Genomic DNA, 11,590 nt, shown 5'->3' on the forward strand with positions numbered 1-11,590 from the left:
TTTGTGTTTTACTGACTTGCTCGTACCATGAGCTTTGTCTGTCTGTCAGTATTTCTGTCTGTCTGTCCGTCTGTCTGTCCGTCACTGTCTGTTCGTCTGTCCCTTTCTCTGTGTTTGGTTAGTCTCTCTCTCTGTCTCTGCGGCCCGTCTCTGTTTGTCTCTCGTCCATCCTCCATCCCTTCCCCCTTTCTCTCTCTCTCTCTCTCTCTCTCTCTCTCTCTCTCTCTCTCTCTCTCTCTCTCTCTCTCTCTCTCTCTCTCTCTCTCTCTCTCTCTCTCTCTCCGAGTCTCTCTCTCTTGATCTGTTCTAGATACACGCCCAGTGCATTGTTTGCAACAAAATTAACCTTCTTTTTTCCTTGCGTGTCTGATCTAAATGTCCAACCGTTGTCGACGTCGTATGCAAATCTGTCGTCTTTTGGGTGGTTCTGTGCCGATTCAGTTATCTTTTTCTTTTGTGTCTGCGTCTTCTCTCCTAATTGTCTTTTTTTTTGTGGTCTTCACTTTCCTTGTGCTTCTGTTCTTCGTCTTCATGCTTTTGGGTATTTTCTACTGCTCCCTTTCTTGAACATGTTCTGCTCCCTTTTCCGAACATTTAGAAATGAAACAGACTGTGTTTTTCTTTGTGACGACCATTTCCAAATCGCCACTTGTTGCTTCCTCATTCTATGCCCTTTTGCTTCTTCTACTTCTTTCTTGCAATTACATAGAAACCCCTCCTCCTCCTCTTCGTTATAATTCTCGTAATCCTCCTCCCCATACTCCTCCTCCTCCTCCTCCTCCAATTTCACGGACTCCTCCTTCTCCTTTTACTCTCCCTTCTTCACTCTCTCGCATCCTCCTCTTCCTCCTTCAGCTGTTTTTCGTCCTTCTACTTCTTCTTTCTCACAATTTCACAGAGGCTCCTCCTCCTTCTCCTCCTCCTCCTTCTCCTCTTCTTCCTTCTTTTCGTCCTTTTTCTCCTCTCCATCCTTCTCCACGTACCCATCCTTCTCCTCCTCCTCCTTCTCTTCGTCCTTTTTCTCCTCTCCATCCTTCTCCACGTACCCATCCTTCTCCTCCTCCTCCTTCTCCTCCTCCTCCTTCTCTTCGTCCTTTTTCTCCTCTCCATCCTTCTCCACGTATCCATCCTTCTCCTCCTCCTCCTTCTCTTCGTCCTTTTTCTCCTCTCCATCCTTCTCCACGTATCCATCCTTCTCCTAGATCCTCCTCTCCACCCTTCGCCTCCTTCTCTCAATCCTTCTCCTCTTATCCATCTTCTCCTCCTTCTCTCCATCCTTCCCCTTCTCCCCATCTTTCACCTCCTTCTCTCAATCCTTCTTCTCTTTTCTATCCTTCTTCTCCTTCTCTCCATCCTTCTCCTCCTTCTCTCAATCCTTCTCCTCTTCTCTATCTTCTCCTCCTTCTCTCCATCCTTCTCCTCCTCCCATTCGTATCGTCCTCCTTTTCCTCGAGTCCTCATTTTCCTCCAACTTTCTTCTTCTGTCCTTCTATTCAACTATCCAACACGGACGCAGCCTCCCTGTAGTGCACAATCAGTTTCCTCCCCAGAGGTTGCTGACCGGTCACTCTCCATTTGTGTCAGTCCAGCTGATTGCAGCCATGTCGTGTTGGGACTAAACGGCCAGACAAGTCGTTCATAAAAAGACCACAACCTTGGGTCAGTACTCATCACAATCTTCTCGGGGGGCTGGTCTGTTCCTGTGCTCGCAAGCTGAAATGACAAACTTAAAGGCCTTCTTTATCTCAGAGCTGTCGTGCATCGTTAGTTGCTAGACCACTGATCGGTTTCATTGACGCAGAAGACCACAGGCGAGGTCAATCTTGAGGCTAGATTGGATGATTAAGGGTTTCCCTAATGATCAAGGAGTTAATTGCGAGACCTTCGCCCGTCTTTCGCGTCCTGAAACTTTGCTAAGGCCAAAAAAAAATAGGTCTGTTTACGGTAACATAGGCCAAAAAAATAGGGTCGGTAGATCGGGATTTTTTTTTCTCTCCAAAAAACCATATTTTTACGTTATTTTGCAAAAAAACCAAAAGATTTTTTTTTCCCAAATGCCAAAAAAAAGTCTAGGGTCGCGCGAAAAAAATAGGGTCGGTCGGGTTACCGTAAACAGACTATTTTTTTTTTTGGCCTAACACTAGGATTAAACTGAAGTCGCAATTCACAATTGTTTGTATCTTGTGCCTGTCTTACACTGTGCCGAATATCCTTGCGAATATGAACATGTTGTATTCGGCAAAAAAAAGAGACGAATGGACAGGAAAAAATATTGAAAATTCGAAGCCTTACCGATCATTGCGAATGCATACAAATTCATATTGGAATGTCTTGCGGATGTATTACGAACGTTGCGAGTGGCCTTGCGACCGTTGCGAGTGCTTGCAAACATTTTACGAATAAAGCGATTATGCAATTCGCATTGTTCGTAATACTGCTCTTACACTGTGCCGAATTTCCCTTGCGAATAGAATTCACCAATAATTCGTAATGATCGGGACATGGTCGCAAGACATTCGTAAATGTTCTTAACCATTCGCCACCATTCGTCTCTTGTTGCGAATATTAGCGACATGCTCCTAATATTCGCAAGGGATGCATATTCTTCAGTATTCGCAAGCCATTCGTAATCATCGTAAAGGTATTTGTAGCGCTCGCAAGGCATTCGAAATGATCGGTACACATTCGCAAGCACTCACAACTATTCGTAAGACATTCGCAAGAAATGTGTATTATGAACATGTTGTATTTGGCCAAAAAAGAGAGACTAATGGACAGGAAAAATATTGACCATTCGAAGCCTTACGAATCCTTGCGAATGTCTTACGAATGGTTGCGAGTGCCTGGTAATGTCTACTGATCATTGCTGGACTGGGTGGCCGAGTGGTAACGCACTTGCGCTCGGAAGCGAGAGGTTGCGAGTTCGACCCTGGGTCAGGGCGTTAGCAATTTTCTCCCCCCTTTCCTGACCTAGGTGGTGGGTTCAAGTGCTAGTCTTTCGGATGAGACGAAAAACCGAGGTCCCTTCGTGTACACTACATTGGGGTGTGCACGTTAAAGATCCCACGAATGACAAAAGGGTCTTTCCTGGCAAAATTGTATAGGCATAGATAAAAAAAATGTCCACCAAAATACCCGTGTGACTTGGAATAATAGGCCGTGAAAAGTAGGATAAAGCGCATAGTGCTTTTAGTTATGCGCTATAGAAATCTCCTTAATAAATAAATAAATATGCGCCGAAATGGCTGCGATCTGCTGGTCGATGTGAATGCGTGATGTATTGTGTAAAAAATTCCATCTCACACGGCATAAATAGATCCCTGCGCCTTGAGTCCGAGTCTGGAGATACGCGCGCGATATATGACTTCATATAATTGCGAATGCATACGAATCTATATTCGCAAGGATATTCGGCACAGTGTAAGACATGCATAACGAATGTTTGCGAATGCCTTGCGAGCGTTACGAATACATTGCGATGATTACAAATGTTCGCAAGGATATTCAGCACAGTGTGAGACAGGCATAACGAATGGTTGCGAATGCCTTGCGAGCGTTACGAATACATTGCGATGATTACGAATGTCTTGCGAAATCTTACAAGTACGTTGCAAAAAAGTTAAGAATATGACTTCTTTGCGAATATTAGGAACATGTTGCTATGTTCAAAACAAGAGACGAATGGTGGCGAATGGTTAAGAACATTTACGAATGTCTTGCGACCATGTCCCGATCATTGCGAATTATTGGAAAATTCTATTCGCAAGGGCAATTCGGCACAGTGTAAGAGTAGCATTAATAAGAAGTTAAACCTTGCTGCACTAAGTAAACCGACACGATTATGCCATTGTTGAAACTTGAAAAATCGCAACTGCAACAGCGTTTTTGGTATTTCTGAAGTTTTAATTAACGTCTCTTGCTCTGATTAGGTCTACCACCTCCGGTATTGCGTTGATGTCCCACTAATGATTTAAATGGGTATACCAGACATCCACCCACCCATCCCTCTCTACCTAAGTTACAGTCTCTCTTTACCTGAAAAGAAATTCGTGAACAAAACATATAATTGGAATGGCACAGAAATAAAAATAAAAACAGATTAGAGAAAGTCAAGAAAAGAAGCGAACCCGAAGGGCCATATCAGGGCGGGGCTGCTTTGACATATAACGTGCGCCACACACAAGACAGAAGTCGCAGCACAGGCTTCATGTCTCACCTGGTCACATTATTCTGACACCGGACCAACCAGTCCTAGCACTAACCCCATAATGCCAGACGCCAGGCGGAGCAGCCGCTAGATTACCAATTTTAAAGTTTTAGGTTTGACCCGGCCGGGGCGGACGCCTTACCACTAGGTCAACCGTGCCGGTCCCGTTTTTACCATGAAAATACGATAAAAGACCAAACTGTAAGAAACACAAATTCTGAAAGTTCTGCCCTAACTTGAGCAAATAACAAAAGGCAGAACGCGTTCTTAAATACATGCATAAGACAACAAACAGAACGGTCTACGCGGAACCAGAATCTTGAAACCAACATCAGGTAACATAGGAAACAATGCAAACAGAACTCACATTGATGACAGGCTGGACATACACATTTACACCGGACGTTTCAACCTAAAGGTCTTGATACCAGGGCTGAGGTACACGCGATAGTTACCAACCGGTCGGGAGCCAACCGCGGTGATGGATGGGTTGAAATCACAGAGATATAGAATCTATTCTATATCTCTGTGGTTGACATTACCTGCTATTCAGACTTGGTCGTGTGACAGACGTTTTCTTCCACACGAGATTACGTTGATTGTCTAACGAAGCCGTCAGGCTGAGTTAGACATCAGCTAATCGAGTGTGGAAGAAAACTCTGTCACACGACCAAGTCGGAATAGCATTTATGTCTCACAGCTTCAACAGAGGAGAGAACAAACACGTTTTGCGTACTCAAGCTTGACAAACCTAAACACATGAGCAGCCATTGTGGAGAGATCTACTTTTTGACGGAAGTGAACGAACTATGAATGACGTCTCGGTATATGTGAATGACGTCACAGTTATCGTCACAGTCTGTATCTTTTGAAGCATCGCATTTTTCATGACGTCTTTCTGTGTTTGCATCCGTGAAATGTTTGTTCTTTTCGGGGTCTGTGTCATCTATGTTCAGAACTCTGTCCTTCTAGTTTCAGACTAACAGGCCACCTGAGCGAGCCGCTTTCCAAGGGCAGCTAAATTCGCGTATGGAAACAGGTCTGTCGTCTGGGATGCCGTTCTCAGTATTCTCAGCGTTGGAGAATTTGTAAAGAGAAGAAACGATAACAGCAGGAGAAATAAAAGTAGTGTGTGCATTCTGGGGCTTTTGGAGGGACGATTTCGAGTTTGAATCCGTTCTTGCACATACTCCAAAGCGTGTAACATACATTATCCTACATACGTGAGAGAGACACCAGTGAGATAACAATCGTTCAAATCACACGTGTGTATATCATGTAAATGAGGTCATGTCAAGCAAGTCTGTCAAGGACCTGTTTTTCCACTGCTTATGATGCCAAAGTCACCGAGACAAACGTCATTATAGAAACAAAAATTGCGCTCGCTAATTACCCTCGATGGATCTTTAGAACTAACACGTCACGCCACACTTTCAGAGTGACGTTTCTTTGCTTTGAGGTAATAGATTGCACGAGGGTTTAGAAGAGATCGAGGTTCCAAAACAAGCGTCTTCAATTTAGCTGCCTCGACTGCAGGACATTTTCAGTAAGTACAGTATGTAGGATAAACAGAATACTACATGGCTTGCTGTATCGTACCAGATTTACACTCGTTGCTTTTTCAAATAGTGAACAGCTCGCTTTCGCTCGCAGTTCAATATTTAAAAAAAACAACTCGTGTAAATCTGGTACAACACAGCAAGCCATGTAGTATTCTCTATTTATTCCCCCCCTCTGCTTCTTTACCTCTGTAAACTTGTAGAGCTAGTTATTTTTCGATAATGACCCAGCAACCAAACAAATAACGAGCCAGCAACAGCCTGAATCCTCGATAGTGCAATGGGTTGAGAAGCTGTTCTGTTTCGGTACTACTTTTGCGACTGAAAAGTTCCGAACGCTCTATACGTACGAAGTATACATCTCTGGAGCAAACAATACAAACATACCGCATTTAAATTAACAACTACAGGCCTGAACACTTGAATCTCCATATAAAATCCATGAGTTCGATGCACAAACGTTCATCACAAGCAAATTCCCAAGGCAAGTAACTCATACTTTGTCTAGCGTCAAGAGTAGTTCCCCTTCTTTTCACTCAGTTTCTTCGACAACACTGACTGCAATCCGACGGTCAGTTTTCAACAATATTTCATTTTATAAACAGATCACACGCAACCAAATGCACACATCTCATCAATTTAAACAACATAAAGCGGTTTCATACACTATTTTCCCCAGAAAACTGAACTGTTCGAACACGGGTGCAAAAGTTCGTCTGCTAGTCCCATTTGACGAAAGAACATTATCCTAAGCGATACTAAAACATAAACAGAACACACAATATCTGCCTTTACCGCCACAGCAGAATAACAGCATATCTGTGTACTTGATTTTAGTCCAAAACAGGGAAACTGACAAGAAGCGTTAACAGAATGGAATGATTTGCACGGAACTATACAACCGCGCATTAATCGATCGCCTGCGCAGGTTGACTGGTTGAGTGATTCGGTTTCGATCAAACTTTCGCACAAAAACTCCTGTTTTCTTTGAATAACTGAAGAAAGGAGGAATAAAGAGGTTACACACCTCAGTTCGCGGTCATGAAAAAGCTCGGTGAAGCTCGCATTTTTCATGATCCGCCAACTTCGGCCATTATTTTTAATAATCACTGAGACTCGGCATGTAACCTCTACATCTTGCACACGTTTGCTTTAGTAGTGGCAAAGAAGGAAAGCGTGTGACATTGAGATTTGTTGCGATTTGAACGAATCAAACCCCGCGGTTTACTCTCTCCCGTTTGGGTGGCACGTACTTTCGGTTCGTGCACCTCCACTGGCCAGCGCTCTTACTAGGCTATTTCCTCATGTGCTTCAGCCCTCAAAGATGAGTCCCAACAAACGAATTGTTCGTCCCTGCGCTGTGCAGTAGTCGGATCCAGAAGACGAAGATAATGAGAGAAGCCGCGAAAAGACCGAAGGTGACTATTAGTTTTTCCCTGCTAGGGTCAGCTGAGAACACAACTCGGCGTGTTGCCGTCACAAGCCCTTCATCACTGCACAGTGCACAAGGTAGCTCAGTGCACGTGAGAATCGCGCTGTGCGTATCAATGCCGATGGAACTGACATAGCTGAAACGTGGCTGCTTGTTGCTGTACGAAGCCAATGTATTGCTCTGCGGGCAAGATAATGAGCTACTACGGGTCCGGTTTTGTCCGACATAATGGATTCTGTCTTGTTTGTTGGTTTTCTTTCTCTTCATCTTCTTTTATTTTGTGGTCTGGTGATTTAGTCTTTTTTGGTTTCAGTCCTGTGCGCCTTGAGCCGCCTTGTGGTGCGCGTTATAAATTCTCGTTATTATTAATAACTGCTGAAGAGACGATAAACAATTATAACCATTGTTGTTGTTGTTGTTGTTGTCGTTGTCGTTGTTGTTGTCGTTGTCGTTGTTGTTGTAACCCCCGCGGGTTAGGGGGAAGAATTTACCAGATGCTCCCCAGCATGTCGTAAGAGGCGACTAACAGATTCTGTTTCTCCATTTACCCTTGTTAAGTATTTCTTGTATAGAATATAGTAAATGTTTGTAAAGATTTTAGTCAAGCAGTATGTAAGAAATGTTAAGTCCTTTGTACTGGAAACTTGCATTCTCCCAGTGAGGTAATATATTGTACTACGTTGCAAGCCCCTGGAGCAAATTTTTGATTAGTGCTTTTGTGAACAAGAAACAATTGACAAGTGGCTCTATCCCATCTCCCCCCTTCCCCCGTCGCGATATAACCTTCGTGGTTGAAAACGACGTTAAACACCAAATAAAGAAAGAAAGTTGTTGTTGTTGTTTTGTTTTAATTGTTTTCAATTTTTTTTCCACGGAGAAATGTTTCAGGCGCATCAGACTGTACATTTACATCGATTGAAATATGATTCTTGCGTGTGCTTTTCTTTAGGATTTGCGATAATGGATAATGATTTTACCTATGGCACAACACAAATCTCTAGCCTCCCTCTCTGAGATGCGTTTGAGGACAGACTGTTAAAAGAGAATAAATGTATGTACATAATTATGATAGAATATTGATGTATGAATTGAAGAAATGTATAAGAACACAAGAATGTATGAATGACAAAGAACAAATGTTTATTTTTGAATGTTTTATGTATGTTTTATTACGGACACAAAAGCTCAGCAATGCAATTTCTCTTTTAGAGATTAATAAAGTTATTGTATTGTATTGTATTGTATTGTATTGTATTGTATTGTATTGTATTGTATTGTATTGTATTGTATTGTATTGTATTGTATTGTAATGATTTATGGATCAGTAGTGCATCCTACTGCGTCTTGTCTCATGTTTCAACAGTTTGCTTCATCAGCGAATACTGAAACAATTGTGTGTCAGCGAGTTCCTGGCGTACGTGCATGGCGGATACGGCCTTCGTCTCATCAATGATGCATTCTACCGTGTGTCGTTTTTGGAAACAGAATTGTCAATAATGCATCGTATCGCACGATCATGAGGCACTGGGATGTGTCAGTAATGCATATAAATTCTTGTAACACTGAATAAAGAACCCATGCAGCAAGATCAACGATATCTACACTGCACTTTGAAGAAATTGTTTTGATCGTTTGCATTGAGAGGATGTATTAAGATGATACAACAGCCAGCCGTAAGCTCTCGGCGTGTTTGGAGACAGGAAAGAAGAGAGAGAGAGAGAGAGAGAGAGAGAGAGAGAGAGAGAGAGAGAGAGAGAGAGAGAGAGAGAGAGAGAGAGAGAGAGAGAGAGATAGGGAGAGACTGAGAGAGAGAGAGAGAGAGAGAGAGAGAGAGAGAGAGATTGTATTTTCGTGGAATATAATATTCTCAGCATATTTAGGGCATACTAAAACAAAGTGGACTTCATCTTCAACACTGCCACAACAAAATGGACAAGATAAATCAGCGGAGGTTGCATTTAAATTAAAGCGAAATCGATGCACTTTCAGAGGAGATACTCCCAATCTAAGTCTAATCAGAAGATTTCTAGCTTTAATATGTTTCAAATCACTTAAATAGTTGGATAATGTTAGAGAGAGAGACTCAGACTCAGACTCAGACTCAGAACTTTATTACAAAAGGATAAAGGTTTTAGGCAAAGCCTATTCTTCCAACCTGTCCTTTATACAACACATAAAGACAGACGCACATTACAAATATAAATTCAATCATATAAAATACAGAAATACATTGTACAGAATGCAACACAATGTGCATTTAAGGAATTACATAAGGAGAACTCAAAAAAGAGAGAGAGAGAGAGAGAGAGAGAGAGAGAGAGAGAGAGAGAGAGAGAGAGAGAGAAAGACAGACACAGGGAGAGAGAGACAGAGAGAGATAGAGAGAGACAGAGAGACAGAAAGCGAGAGAGACAGAGAGCGAGAAAGACAGCTAGAGAGAGGTGGGTGGGAAATCAACCAAGAATGTAGATAAGGAAGAAAGAGATGCTGGGGGAGGAGGGAGGACGGAGGTGTCAGGAAAGAAAAGACAACAAGAAACCGATCTAGCGCGGTCCCGTTCGATCAGCCTTTCACGGCAGTGTGATCGCGTCAAACTTGACCAGCAGAAATGAACGCACGTATATGTATACAACCGCCTGCAACTTACAAGGGGAAGAAACAGGAAGGGATAGAGCATAGTTTAAGAAAGTAGAAATAGATCCTACCTACTACCCCAACACCCCGCAAATCGAGGCCAACTGCTAGATTGACCAGGAGATGAGATGGACATCTAGAGTTGCCCACCTGTTTTGATGGCCTCTACAGACAAGGGTGTGTCGACAGTTCCACTGATAGTGGACACGAGCTGCACGAGTTCAAAGAAGAAATGCAGAGATATGAATCCAGTGAATGGTGCAGGCTGACAGAAATGATAGATTTCACAAATTGGCTTTCTAGCTTTTTGTGTTCAGGGCTGAGCTGAACGAACCGAAAGTGGGTGGCACTCAAACGGGAGAGAACAAAGTTAACCACGGGGTCTGATTCGTTTTGAAATCACAACAAATCTCAATTTCAACCAATCCAACACCGCGGCTAGCTCCAACCCGGTTGGTAAAGGCGGAGACAGACGCACAACACAAAACCATGTTTTCGACAAAAACACCATCTCAAAACGTCGGGGAAACGCATGTTTTTAAAGAGGGGATGTCACACGCGAAACACACAGATGAAGCGCGGTGCGTGTTTTCACAGAAATATCGGTCAGTGTCAGCTTGACCCGTCCAGCTACCGCGCTGTGTTTGGGTTTGTAAACAACACGGCTGGCAGCGCCCACTGATATTATTCCCTCTCTTCAATCGTGACAGACTCCATAGACTCTAGTTAGGATTCATGGGTCCGATACTACCCTGAATCGGTACAACATATGAGTCGGCCATTTTTTTCTATCTCCGTGGTGCCGGAAACCGAGTCACGTGGGTTGATCGTCCGCGCTCATTGGCTGACTACCAAAACGTGTTTTCAGATTTTAGAGCATGCTCTAAAACCCAAAACACGATGCGAAAACACAAAACCGTGTTTTCTGAAACGCGTTTTGGGGGATGTCTCACGGGAAACACGCTGTTTTGTGTTTGTTTTAAAAGAAAACACTGTTTTGTGTTGTGCGTCTGACATGGCCTTAACTTTCTCGTGTACCTCGGCCCCGGTTTTGAAGGTAGAGCAAGTCGTGAATGGGAGGTTCTGGTTCTCTTAATCGAACTAACTAAACATTGTTATCTTACGTTTTGATACCAAACTGGCTACTGTCACTGGTCTACAAGCTTCAAAACTTCTCAGAACCAATATTCTCGTGGGGGGGGGGGGGGGGGGGGGGTTAATACTGTTTACAGAAAGAACAAAATATTAACGTGACTGCAAGGGTAATGCGTTGATAATTGTTGTTGTTTGGTTTGGGGAAAAACGAGTTATCCTACATACGTGAGAGAGACACCCGTGAGATAATAATCGTTCAAATCACACGTGTGTATATCATGTAAATGAGGTCATGTCAAGCAAGTCTGGCAGGGACCTGTTTTTCCACTGCTTATGGTGCCAAAGTCACCGAGACAAACGTCATTACAGAAACAAAATTTGCGCTCGCTAATTACCCTCCATGAATCTTTAGAACTAACACGTCACGCCACACTTTCAGAGTGACGTTTCTTTGCTTTGACGTAATAGATTGCACGAGGCTTTAGAAGAGATGGAGGTTCCAAAACAAGCGTCTTCAATTTAGCTGCCTCGAATGCAGGACATTTTCAGTAAAATACACGTAAGTAAAGTATGTAGAATAAACAGAATACTACATGGCTTGCTGTGTCGTACCAGATTTACACTAGTTGCTTTTTCAAATAGTGAACAGCTCGCTTTCGCTCG

The 11,590-nt window shown here is 43.1% G+C and overlaps 1 protein-coding gene across 1 annotated transcript; it reads right to left on the minus strand.

The window, feature by feature from the left end:
• Positions 1-892: 892 nt before the first annotated feature.
• LOC138957644 (acidic leucine-rich nuclear phosphoprotein 32 family member A-like) lies at positions 893-2,392 on the minus strand. Its single transcript, XM_070328723.1, has 2 exons — positions 2,351-2,392; positions 893-1,174 (listed from the first exon to the last, which is right to left on the minus strand). Exons 1-2 carry the CDS (start codon positions 2,390-2,392, stop codon positions 893-895), a joined length of 324 nt encoding a protein of 107 aa, XP_070184824.1.
• Between the last annotated feature and the right edge of the window lie 9,198 nt (positions 2,393-11,590).

This window comes from Littorina saxatilis, unplaced genomic scaffold (assembly GCF_037325665.1).
Source record: "Littorina saxatilis isolate snail1 unplaced genomic scaffold, US_GU_Lsax_2.0 scaffold_1821, whole genome shotgun sequence".
Taxonomy (NCBI): Eukaryota; Metazoa; Mollusca; class Gastropoda; order Littorinimorpha; family Littorinidae; genus Littorina; species Littorina saxatilis.

Coding starts and splice junctions, on each gene's coding strand:
- LOC138957644 (XM_070328723.1), bottom strand. CDS start 2,392: ATGTTTGCAAGCACTCGCAACGGTCGCAAGGCCACTCGCAAC. Junction 1,175..2,350: donor GTCGCAAGGCCACTCGCAAC/GTTCGTAATACA, acceptor TACGTGGAGAAG/GATGGAGAGGAGAAAAAGGA.